Consider the following 12859-nt stretch of genomic DNA (forward strand, 5'->3'; position numbering starts at 1 on the left):
CACAGGCCGACCATAGGCCAACTACGGGAGAGCAACAGAGAGCAGAGAGTGTCGTGCTCGGTATCCCGAACGCCCGTGCAGCTACAAGTAAATCCCTCCTAAGCACAGGCCTAGGCCTGGATTATTGTCCGGGGACCCGACTCTTGGAGGGTTTGCCCAAAAAGTTGATTTGAGTTGCATATCTTCCACCTGTCGAGCCTAGGCACATGGGCATGCCTTGATTTGACTGGCTTGGGACTCGTCGGATATGACATTAGGTGCTGCAGGGTGCAGGCTCATGGCAGAAAAGCAGCCTAAACAAAGTTGGCCGCGTGGGAGGCAGGAAGGAAAGGTCCCTAAGATGACCCGGGCGGTCGTTAGATACTGCTATCATGGATCAGGGCTGGTGAATGCATGTACGGGAGGGAGATGTTGGAGAGGGGGGAATGGAAAATTCTGAGAGACGCAGATGTAGACGCTACTCGTTCTGGCGAGCTCCCGTAGCGACTATCAGCGAGTCTTTGTCTGAGGCGAGAATTGCCTGTCGAGAGTTGTGAGTTTGTTTGTCCCTATAATTGATTCAGTCAGACAGGGACAAGTAAACAGTTAGAGGGCGAGAGGGGTTGTGTGAGATGAAAGAGTGGAATGACGACGATGACCACTTGTGGGCCAATAATCAATTGGCGGGGAAGCTTCATCCGAAGTGTGCAGATGAGTGTCTGCAGATGCAGTTGAGCATTGAGCAACTGAGGCCCGAGTAAGAAATCGGTACCTCTAGTCCCATATAACTTTCGCTTAGGCGCGAGGTATTTTTAAGTTGAGTTCTGACTGCGCAGTGGGTGCGCAGCGCAGATCAGATCAAGCATGGATTGATTACCTGAGCAAGGCAATTCCCATCTGTTCCAGTGCTGTCAGTCATAATCTGGCACCTTTGCCATCCTGCATTCTGTTAATTTCACTCAAACTTCCAATCATGGATACAACCTGCATCTCTTGTATCAGTACGACATCCCAGATGCATTGGCGACTTTCTTTGTTTCCTTGTCTGCTCGTATTCACTCTCTTCCCGCCTTCATTTGGCTTCTTGGTATCTGGGTCCTCTGTACCCCTCCTTCACCCTCCATTGCGACTCGCAAGCAGCCCTCTTCCCTGCAACTCAGACGCAACATCCCACGTCCCTCCCACTGGTGATGCGGCACACCTGCAAGCCACACACCCGAATCCTGCCTCCGGATAATTCAGGCAAGCCTTCCTTCCGACCTGACAATCTGGAACTTCCCAATGGCTTGTTGCTCTCTGTGAGAGGACCTTACGATGACAATGACTCTTGGCTAAGCTGATGGACATTGGTGAGACACACCACCTTTCTCGTGTTGGAAACTCCATCGAAACATGACCTGGCAGCTACATCTTGCCTCTTTCCATTGACGACCCCAGATAGCCTGGAGCTATGAAATTTTTATCGATGGTCCACAAACAAATGCATCCCACTCTGCGTCGCAACCATGAGCCACAGTTACGGATACGCCACCCGAAAATTTCCTGATATTGCTCCCGCTAAGACCTCAGGGCGGCACAGTACCTAGCCGCCCTTTCCTATCCTTGTCCAGAACCAATCCCCCTGCCCACACCGCAAACAACGAACTGGATGGATTTACGCAGCTCGGAGCATAAAATTCCTTTCACAGCAGTCGCATAAAGCCAAGACTACATTGGACAATGATGGCTTCTCCGCTTGCTAAATCCAAATGGGTTCGTTTTCTGTGACATGCGCAAAATCCACGCCGGTGGCTTGCAGGGATAATGCATCTCTTGCCTGCCCAAGTGCACCTCTCTGCGTTTCGACTAATCTGACCATTCTGCTGCCCCAACTCGCATCGCACATCCAGTAGCGAATCTTGATTGGTCACTTCTTTGTCCACCCTTTTGGCGGAACGGGTGGTCGAAATATTCCACCGTGCAGATCCACGCTCAAAAGGATTGGATGACAGCGCAATATTTTCATCGATGACTCTCAGCCGTTGACCGAGGGGCAGGACATGATCAAGCCTCATCACGTTCTTAGCCAGGAGGATTCCGTCAACTAGCTTGCATCCTTCGCCACAGATGAGGGATATATGCACAGACTTTTGGAGAGTCACCACCTTCCTACGTGCTGCTAATGAGAATATAGCGAACAGTTCATTCCACGGGAAGTCACTTCCACAAAATCCAAGCTAATGATAGCGAGCGATACGCGCTGATAAGGCTTTGCTGAAGTGTCTCCGAAGGGAGTCAACAGATAATAGGCACTGAAACCAAAGGCATACAGAAAAGGCAGATCAAATTGAGCATACCACGACTTGGTGTACTATGCGCATCTTGCGACAACAGCATGGCCGGCCGTCTGGGTGCGGCATCTTCTATCCCTTTCAACCAAGGGTGGTCTTCGTCTACATCGGTCGGCCATTGGCGAGAGCTTGATCTTTGTTTGCGAGCGTTGTTGGTCTGCTCCAAGAATGCCCCAACGTGTCAATGCCTTGAATGCCCCCCAGGGTTCTCTGATGTCTAGGCGCTCTCAAGGTGCTTCTAGGCGAGGTTTGTAGCAACGATGAACCGTGCTGGAGGCACTCTGTCGTATCCCTTCCACTGATGACTTCGTGACTATTGCGTGCTGGCTCATCATGGATTCACATCATGGCAGGTTTTCTATACTGCAGGGTCCGTCACATTCATACAAGCTGATTGTCAGGAATCCGCAATCTCCCTTCTAGTTCAGGTCAATGAGTTTCGCTCTGATGATGCTTTGAGTCTGCCTGTGGCAGCTGGATGCATGTCAGCGTCGAACGTTAATCTTTCTCTATTGCATGTTATCAACTCTACCAGGGGGGGATCTCTCGAGGGCAGGGATAACTGAGTATCAGTGCACCACTACCTCCATGAAACGTGTGTTGAATGTCTCCTCTCGCGAATCTGTTCTGAGGAGGGTGATGACCCTCAAACACGGTGTAATGCACCTCTATCAAACTCCCTGTTTTTGGGCTTGTTTTCTATCAATTATTACTCTACGAACAGCGGTACCAGCTTCTTACAGATGTTGGCGTGCAGTACAGATTTCTACGGACGGCCGGGACGGGTGCCTCTAGTGCGCCTTCTCTCCGATAGTCCACTTTCTTTAGCATGTCAATGTAGAGGTCAAGGAGTGGATGCTTGACTTAGCACTTTCTGTACGTCGCGGTGCTCTTTGGGCCCTCTGGTGCCTGTGGATTGCTGGCAGACACTACCAGAGTGCCCGGATGCCCCTTGTTGACTCTGGAGTGAGGGGATTCTGGGGACAAGGCTGTTAAACGAGGAGATAACCACTGCTGATCCCACAGAGGTTCCAATTATGGCGTGGGCTGAACAAGCATAAACTTTACAGAATCCAGTCGACCTTCGGAATCAGATGTCGCCGACTTGTTCCGTCCTCTACCCTTCTCGTTCAGTATGTCAGAAAGCCTGGACCCTTGGCTTTCATGCAGCGGGGGCTCTGGCTAGCGATAGTGTGTTGTGACAGCGGTACTGTGTACCTTAAACAAAACCTTGACCTTCCCTGAGGAAACATCTCAGGCAGCCAAAGTCGACATTGAGGAGCTCAAAGATGTGATTGCGTGGAGAAGTCCACCGCAACTGAGGGTGACTCGTAGGTTGGGGGTACGGAGAGAGCAAATTTGATCCACCTGCAAGTGATTGATGCATGTATGTTCATTCTCTCGTCACGTCCGTTGTGGGCCTCGCAAGGGAAAGTGAAGGCAAAAAGCAGATGTCCACGTCAATCAATCATTCGAGCGTTCTGCTTGCGGTTCAACCCTGTTGCTGAGCTGTCATATCTGTGTGTCAAAACATAAAAGGCAGGTGGCTTGAGACTGGAACAGTGGAGTATCTCGACGCCGGGAATTCCTCATGGCAAAAGCCCTCATTATCACAGGCAGACTCGATACGAGAACTGCAGCATCTCGCCGAGGGGATGAGCATTTCACCTCTGCTAGGACCACTTCGTGTCGATGACAGGGACCACGACAAGGTTCCTCGTATGGAGATATTTCAAAAACCTTACCAAAAGGGAATGAGTTTTGGCGAGTTGAGAGGAGAGTGGTCAGATAGAGCTGCGTAACACCGGGGCGGGGAAACATTGATAACAATGGAGACATGGCGCAACGGCCTCGCATCAGCTCAAGGTTCAGATCCCTGCCGTCTTCATGGCAATGCTTGCACCTTGAACATGCCCTTGTAATTCGCACGTGAAAATCAGTCAGTGAATGCGCGAATTGTAAGATATCTGAGCGAGCAAGTTGGTCAGCAAGAGGCTGGAGACTAGGAGGCCGAAACATGTGACATTCAACAGCTCTCCACCCGAAGATCTACCGCCTACGGCCTTGGCAATGATCCTCTCGCTACACCACCACCACCAAGCCCACCACTAGCGCCCATGGGACCAGCAAACTGCAACTGTAACTGCGCAGTGTGTATCTGTTGAATGAGTGGCCGAGACATTTTGCAACAAGCCACATGCAACACCACTGTCGGCGGTATCTATCATTAACCACAGGTGTAACTTGAGTACCTTAAAAATCATCGTGGATCTCAGCCTAAAATCCTGATGTCGGCGGAGGTCGCAACAGGGCCAGCCTCCGGTGCTGGTGCTGCTGCAGGACCAGCTGCCAGGAAGGTTGTCTACTGCGGAGGTGCGATTCCTTTGTCCTCCAAGCAGACCCAATGGAGCGAGACTTGATGCTGATGCTAAATTTGTGCGATTTACAGTTTGCACCCTTCCACCTGAGGTACAACATACATCTGCAAAGTTCAAATGAATGTGGCTGGCAGTGGACTGACTCGACTTTGGACAACACCTAGTATTGCGAATTCGGCGGGACGGTCAAGAAGTGTGCAGAATGGCTCGAGAAGAACCACCCTGACATGCACCAGAAGTTGTACTCGGAAGGTGTGCGGTCCCGTAACCCTTTACCTTTCTACCGACCTAACGAAGTCTGCCACAGAAGCATTGAACGCCAATCTATCAGCTCTCTCCGTCGATGCACAGAAACGAGCAGAGAAAGATGCTGCCAAAAAGACAGCCAAAGCTGCCGCGGCTGAACAGCGAGAGGCGGAGAGAAAGGCCGAAGCCATCGTTTTGATAAAGCGTGTCGAACGAAACAAACGGAAGTACGTCACAGTTGTTTCAGGCTTGGAAGAACATGGATTGGATTTGAAGAAGGTAGCCAAAGAGTTGGGCAAGAAATTCGCGACGGGAAGCAGCGTCACCAAGACGGCTGCAGGAGGGGAGGAGATCACTGTGCAAGGTGATGTGAGTGATGATCTGTATGACTGGCTGCTGGAGAAGTATCCTGAGATACCAGAGGATAATTTGGACATGAAGGATGATACAAAGAAGAAGGCTTGAAAGGCAAGCACTGGACGACTATGTCGGAGGATTATGGTCAAACCCCTGCGCCCACAACCCGAAACTCGTCAGCAATATGTGCCGAGATCCAGGGTGGACAGTTATGAATTGAACGAGGACAATGACCTGGTATGGATCCCGAGGTGAAGAGAACAATGTTCAGTAGAAATCGTGCACGAAAACTTCAGCATTATCAAGCTGCCTGAACAACTCTCGACCTTTTCTCTATAGTAAGGCCCTTTGAGCTTTGAGATGCCTGGGAGTCTGTGAGGCTCATTAAATCCTGCCCAGACCGAGAATGCTTCACTTAGACTGTCGATAGTAACTCATGTCTACCACCACTGCAAGCTGAACTGCTCATCTAGGGTCTTCTCGCTTTCCCCTCTCCCATAAACTGTGTCGCAGGTTTCAGGATCACAAATCCCCCTGGGAGGCTTGACAATTAGACATGTCTGATCACGGATGTCCCTCTTCCGACAGCTCCTCTGACTGGATATCCTATAATAGCAGCTCTTCTCACAGTTTGAGCCACAAGACCAGTACGCGTACTGCATTGCTGTCGACACTGAGAAAGAACCCATGGTTGACGTCATTGTCACTCTTCCGCCGGCGAAAGCTGGCCCCCAACGATGTTGCTTTTGGGCCTCGCCTGGCACCCACATCAACTGAAGCCGAGCCTAATGGGATTGCCCCTGGTGGAGTATCCCCCGTGGCTAGCCCTCAATCACCAAACAAAATGTCCCCGAACAGCCACTCAAGCAGTGCATCCTGGGCTCGCTCACTATTCGCTCCGCAGTTCAGGCGATACCGTCAACGCGAACTTCCCTGGTCATTGGCATCAGACACACCGCGCAACCCCCAGTATGGCGATGACAGCGAGATACCCGAAGCCTACGTCTTGCCTTCCGACACACTGACCTCGACGCCTCGACTGCCCTCGAACCCTCATGTCTGGTCAGAGCTGATCAGGATGGATCCCAATCACCCGACTTTGAGCCCCAATCTCACAGACCTGCTCACTGGTCTGTCGAGTTCAGAAGATGCAAGCCGGAAAATGGCAGCTTTCAAATTGCAGTCGCTCATCAACGATCCTTCTTTTGCGGAACATTTCGTGCTTGCAGGTGGCCTGCCTCAACTGCGCACACTCGTCCTCGAAAGCAGTGGAAATACCCTCGCATACAGTCTTGCAAGCTTTGCCAGGCTACTAGAGGTGGACCAAGGATGGGAGGCTGTCAACGACCGAGTTGTCCAGAAGGCAAGGCTTCCCCCATCCAGGCCATCACAATGAATGAGCGCCACTCACTGACTGCGGTTTCTACGCTCAGGTGGTAGAACTGGTTGTATGCCAGCCTTTGGTGAATATTCTCCGGGGCGCGATGGCAATACTCGTCTCTATTGTCTCCCGACCGTACCACGCCGATCGATCCTCCCAAATCAACACCAACAACCACGCCGGAGGGTTCCAAGCCCTGAAACCGGCTCTCGCAGTTTACCCACAATTCCTCGAGATGCTGGTGACGAGATTATCTTCCGCAGACCATGCTCTGTGTGCGAATGCTCTCCAATTGATCAATTCGCTTATGCGAGACGCCATCACAAATGACAATGAAACCGAGTGGCCCAAATTCATCAAGAGAATACAAGATCTTGGGGTAATCAAGGCAGTGTATGTGCTGATGCAGAGTTCGGCCTTACAAGATTTGGCGCATCCCTTGCTTGAATTCCAAGCATTGACGAAAATCTTGCTGAGGAGGTGGAGAGACGTACCGGTTGACCTAGTCAAGCCGGAACATAGGCGGACCATCAAAGCCGTCCATCTCTCCAGCAATCCTGAAAAACAACCCGAATTTGAAGTACGGAATGGGGAATCCAAATCAAAGCATAACCCGCTGAAATGGAGGCGACTTGGGTTCACGAGCGAGAACCCGGAGCCAGATTTCGCGGATATGGGCTTCCTGGGGATGATGGATCTTTCCGATTACGTCCGCAAATACCAAGACGAATTCCAGAATATCCTGCTGGAACAATCAGTGCTGCCGGAGCAGCAAAGGTGTCCATTGGCTCGGGCTAGTCTGACGTTGACGGCAATACTCTTTGAGCATTTTGAAGTGGACAAGATGGATCTGGAGGATTCCAAAAGCTACCTGGCATTGGAGAGCCGGACCAACTTTGACAAAGTGTTCAAACCCCTATTACTACACTGGAGTCGCCTACATGTTGCTGGATTGCATGCATTCTTCAGATTATGGAAGGCAACGGGTGCTGAAGTCGACGATTTCCCCAAAATTGTCGAGTTGATTCGAATTTTAGTGGAGAGTGTGGTCGGTGGAGCTGATCGCACCAAGGGTATCGAAGATATCGAGAAAGAGATGGCTGCCTTCGAGTACAGCAAACTTCGTGAGCTACAGATGGAACTCTTGGAACTGACATACGAAGACGTGTGGGGTCAGCATCTTCGAGGAGTCAAGGAAGAGCTGCAGAGCGAAGCTTTGCAATTCGTCAAGGAGCAAAGGATTCGGTGCCTGCTGGCCGGAGCATGGTTTCCCAATGGCACATATACGGATCAAGAAGGCGGAGGCCCTGTAACGGAGGATACTTTGGTGCAAAACACAACGCATGGCTATCGTTTCATCAGACTCTCCGAGAACCGCAAGTATTTGCATTGGGGCGATTTCGACGAAAAGGAAGAGCAATCCCCGTCCACAGCTAGTTTGAGGGACAAGATCGATCTATCGATTGTATCATCTGTGGTTTCCAATGTAACGGCCAATGACAGATCATCAATTGGTTCGGATTCGACGCTGAAGGAATTGCTCCATGACCGCTTCACCACCAACAAGATCACGATCCATGGATTCCTTCCCAAATCCCGCGGCAGCCGAGAAGGGCATTCGAGAACTTCCTCAAAGACGTCTTCGCCCCGACACGGGGCCAAGGAAGCGGTCCTTCTTACCTTCCACCCGAACGGTCACAGCCTTGCCTCGGAATGGCTCGACGGACTTTTGATGCTTTTGGACCAGCAACCGATTACCGCCGAAACCAACAGTCTCATACATATGATCAGTGACTACGGGCTCAAAGTCCGGCTCCTGAACGTGCGATTCAATGACGAGGAGGGCATCGTGGAGGGTATGGATGGAATGGATGGTCCTGAGATTCCAAGCAGAGAAGGTCTGGACGATGACTACTATTATGAGATATGATTTTGGAGGCTTGAGGCGAGTCACGGAACAGGCGACAGAAGAATATTGCCTGACTTCAGACCTGTCCTTTGGATAAAATAGGATCACAGAGCTGGAGGTTATCTCGGGGGAAAGCTGGGCTACATTTGAGCTAGGGATGAAGCTTGATGGTGTCCAAACGCGAGATCGACTTGAGCGAGTTTTTTTGGGCGATTTCCTTTGTTGAGATACCCTGATATCGCAGTCAAACAGACGCGTGGTCGGTTGGCGTCCAATTCGAAACCATTGAGATATCAAAAGGTGGTATCGCTTGAACAGTCTCTCATGCAGGGGGTGTCAGCTGGAAGCTATCGGTACAGTGTCTGAACAAGCCTGTTCGGACTGCGCAGGTCACAGGTTTGTAGATGATAAGACATGCGATGCGAGCATTCGCCGTCTTCTTCTTCGCAGAGGCTTTGGAGAATTGGAGAAAGGACTCTTCCTCTTTTCATACTTTGGACTCCATCCACGTGCTGGTTCTGGGGCCGCGATTGGTGACCATCGCAATGGGTGTTACCGCATTACCTCTTACTTTGTACTTGTAGTTGGGCAGAAGAGGCAAATGCACGGAGAAGAAAGATTTCGCGGTGTAATTTCCTCTCCCGCCGAGGCTTGCCGCCCCTCCAGTGCAGCTTCTGGGCAAAGGCTCTAGCCTGTTACAGGGGCCTTTAACCAAGATGTTCGTAGTTCTCGTAAAAGTCTTGAGGCTCACTGCAGCCACCCAGAGGGGCCCTAAGCCACAGCAAGCCTAAGTCGAAAGCCCAAGGCCAGAGGTGCACCCCACTACTGCCCCGCGCTGGACCTGATGACCGAATCAGCGTAGTCGCCTGCGCCATCTTGGTTCCTCAGTTGGTCTTGGAGGCGCACACAAGACGGTCTTGTCTTTCACTGGTTGCCACCAGATCGACCTCACGCCCGCTCTCCCGCCTCCCAAACCAAACGCTTGGAGTAAGGTCTTTCGTCATGGCTGTGTTGCTCATTGCTGTCGTCAGCCTTAGCGGTTCGGATTGGCTGTAGCAGCCGAAATCGACAGCAGCGTTACAACACAGCTCGCACGTCGTGTGCCTTTGTGTCCTTGTCGCGTGTCCTTCAATGGTCTAGCCATGCATGCCCATCCGATATGGCGCTGGCTGATCGCTGCACTGACCGGGTCCTCCTCTCCCTACGGCGCCCACTCAGCTCGAGCCAAACGATCTAGCTTGGGATGTCAACTCGTCGACGGCTAGGGATAGTTCCCTCGTGCCAATCGAGGGAATGGTTTTCCAGTGGACTGTCAGGAATTCGGAGCGAGGGCCCACGTCAGTCCCCTAGTCCCCATGGGTTTTTCCTCCCATTGATAAACCTACTGTTGTCCCTGCTTCTGTATCTCGGTTTCTTCTGTCCTGTCACTCTCGCCTGTTCCACTTGCGACAAAAGAAGATAAAGACTCGTTTGGGGCAAAGAGAAGAAGAGCCAACTTGTTCCTCGACTGGCAAGCCTTTTGGATAGGTACGACTGCTTGCGACGTCGCTAGAACGATATCCCTCCCTCTTCAGGTACAAGCAAAGACCTAGCCGCCATGTCTACCGATTATCCGACAAAAGAGGTGGTTGAAACCCAAGCCGACTCGAAAAATGTCCGCCATCATCACCAACACTCTCTTAGTGAGAGAGTGCGCCATAGCATCTCTGTGCAGTCGCTCGATGAGAACACGGTGGAAGGCCAAATTTTCTCCATGAACGATGTCGATCCTGCTCTTGACAAGAAAATGCGCCTTGTGAATGATGTCGGTCATCCCCCAAACACTTTGTAACGCCTCGGAGTTGCGAGTGTAGAGACAAGAAGCTTGGAGGTCATGGCCGCTAACCAGCTCGCGTAGGCTATCGACGAAATTGGCTGGACCAACATGCATCTGAAGCTCTTTTTCCTCAACGGCTTTGGCTACGCAGCCGACTCTTTGATTCTGCTACTGCAATCAGTCACTGCTGGCCAGGCCGCACTTGAGTTTAACCCTTCTTTTAGCAATGGTCTTACCGTGGCTGCATACTGTGGCATGTTGATCGGAGCCTTGTTCTGGGGATTGAGTAGGTTTTCCCCATGGATTTGAGGCAACTCCACATTACTGACGGGTTGAAGGTGCTGATGTGATTGGTCGTCGATTCGCTTTTAATGTCTCGTTGTTCAGTTGTTCGATCTTTGCCATCGTTGCGGGTGCGTCACCCAATTGGTATGCTCTGGGTGCCTTTGTAGCATTGGCAGCATTTGGCTCTGGAGGGAACTTGATCCTGGACACCACTGTGTTCCTCGAGTACCTGCCTGGCAACAAGCAATGGCTTCTGACGCTGATGGCGTGCTGGTGGGGACTTGCTCCTGTGATTGCGGCGGCTTTTGCGTGGCCTTTCCTCTCAATCTCGAGATACAACTGTACCAGCCACGCGACTTGCACCTACGACAACAACATGGTAATCTTGCCTGTAACAATCATACACAAAAGATTCGCTAACAGTTGCTCAACAGGGCTGGCGTTATGTCTGGTACTCAAACGGAGCATTGGTCTTTGTTCTCAGTATTCTCCGGGTGACGGTCATCCGGCTCAAGGAGACACCAAAGTACCTCCTCGCGAAGGGACAAGACCAGGAAGTTGTCAACACTTTCCATGCGATCGCCACCAAATACAACAGACCGTGCTCGCTCACTATTGAGCATCTCGAGGCGTGTGGTCCCATCAAATCGACATATGGCAAATCGCGATATGGATTCTCCGAGTTTTTGGCTCATCTGCGAGGTCTCTTTGCGACCAAGAAACTCGGAGTCTCTACATGCTTGATTTGGCTGTCGTGGACCTTGATTGGTAAGTGCAGAAGGATGGCGTCTCCATGCCAGAAACTCTGGAGCTAACCACAAGCTTATCAGGACTTGCCTATCCGCTCTTCTACGTGTTCCTGCCCCAGTTCCTCGAGAGTCGTGGCGCTCAGACGGGGCAAAGCGGCGCCTACTATACCTGGCGAAACTACATGATCACGAACTCGGTCAGCATCTTTGGTCCGGTGCTTGCTGGGATAATGTGCAACTGGAAGTATCTGGGCAGAAGGTACACCATGGTGATCGGAGCACTGATCACCATGGCCTTCTTCTTTGCGTACACGGCAGTGCGCACCCCAGCTCAGAATTTGGGGTTCACATGTGCCATTTACTTCTTTGTCAATGTATACTATGGCACTCTCTATGCGTATACTCCCGAGGTAAGTTACCCCAGAGTCCAGGCCGAAGATCTGATCTGATGCTAACGACATTGGTTAGAGTCTGCCATCTGCCCACCGAGCCACAGGAAACGGCATCGCAGTTGGCTGCAATCGGGTCATGGGTCTTGTAAGTGCCTTTGTGGCGGCCTATTCTGACACGGCCACAAGTGCTCCCATCTACATTTGTGCCTCTCTCTACATTGCCATGGTAAGTGGATGTTGTTCTCCAGGAATCAAGTCAAACAAGGTCCTGACAGGTGTTGCAGGCGCTCGTGGCCGTTGTCATGCCGTTCGAGCCTTATGGAAAGAGGTCAATGTAGACAAAGAGCAGTATGTGATATGTGATATGTGCCACGCGAAGAAAAATAAGCGATATACACGATATGATATATATTTATAACCCCCCCCCCCCCAAAGATATTGGCTTCCCCCTTTTGTCCAGAAGGACTTGTCCGCATGAATTCGCACGCGATTGCCACGAGATATCGCTTGGACATTTGCCGCTCATGGATCACTTTTGTCTTTTCTGTCTGGCTACCTTGCCGGACTGGTCGAATGATCGACTGGTCGACCTTGATCCCAAATGGTTCAGACCTTCCTGATGCGGTTTAATGTACGCATGACGATCATTCCTGGCTTGCAGCGGGCGCCATTGACGTCGCCCTCGAACCATCCATCGTACCATTCAACCTTTGATCGTCCTCCTCCTTCCTATCTCTATGCAATCCACACACAACAGCTCCCATGCCATTTCCTTGAACCACTGACCGCATTAAGCTTCCCCATTTTAGTCCCCGCTCTCGACACCTTTTCCTCCGTTTGTGATTGATGCAATGCCACATGAAGCAATATCAGGTGCCTTGGTGGGAACTGCTTATCCAACCCCGGCTTTTGCTTCATTCTGTGATGCAACGTCTCTTGAAGTCCAGAACCGCTCTGCCTATCAGTGCTATCGCGACCCGGAATTGTCTCGGTAGTGGTCCCGGGGAAGATAAACCGTCCTTCTGTCATTGATGTTA

The 12859-nt window shown here is 51.3% G+C and overlaps 4 protein-coding genes across 4 annotated transcripts; all 4 read left to right on the forward strand.

Moving 5' to 3' along the window:
* Positions 1–4597: 4597 nt before the first annotated feature.
* Positions 4598–5398, forward strand: Z517_02616 (translation machinery-associated protein 22; the record flags this gene model as incomplete). The annotated part of the gene is made up of 4 exons (XM_013431725.1): positions 4598–4682; positions 4759–4778; positions 4852–4939; positions 4995–5398. The coding sequence occupies 4 exons, from the start codon at positions 4598–4600 to the stop codon at positions 5396–5398; spliced, it is 597 nt and encodes a 198-aa protein (XP_013287179.1).
* A 736-nt stretch (positions 5399–6134) lies between these two features.
* Positions 6135–6686, forward strand: Z517_02617 (uncharacterized protein; the record flags this gene model as incomplete). Its single annotated transcript, XM_013431726.1, has 1 exon — positions 6135–6686. One exon carries the CDS (start codon positions 6135–6137, stop codon positions 6684–6686), a length of 552 nt encoding a protein of 183 aa, XP_013287180.1.
* An 88-nt stretch (positions 6687–6774) lies between these two features.
* Z517_02618 (uncharacterized protein) lies at positions 6775–8601 on the forward strand (the record flags this gene model as incomplete). Its single annotated transcript, XM_013431727.1, has 1 exon — positions 6775–8601. The coding sequence occupies one exon, from the start codon at positions 6775–6777 to the stop codon at positions 8599–8601; it is 1827 nt and encodes a 608-aa protein (XP_013287181.1).
* A 1576-nt stretch (positions 8602–10177) lies between these two features.
* On the forward strand, positions 10178–12160 carry Z517_02619 (uncharacterized protein; the record flags this gene model as incomplete). The annotated part of the gene is made up of 7 exons (XM_013431728.1): positions 10178–10384; positions 10478–10682; positions 10735–11060; positions 11116–11449; positions 11512–11840; positions 11899–12048; positions 12107–12160. The coding sequence occupies 7 exons, from the start codon at positions 10178–10180 to the stop codon at positions 12158–12160; spliced, it is 1605 nt and encodes a 534-aa protein (XP_013287182.1).
* Positions 12161–12859: the final 699 nt, after the last annotated feature.

This window comes from Fonsecaea pedrosoi (assembly GCF_000835455.1).
Source record: "Fonsecaea pedrosoi CBS 271.37 unplaced genomic scaffold supercont1.2, whole genome shotgun sequence".
Taxonomy (NCBI): Eukaryota; Fungi; Ascomycota; class Eurotiomycetes; order Chaetothyriales; family Herpotrichiellaceae; genus Fonsecaea; species Fonsecaea pedrosoi.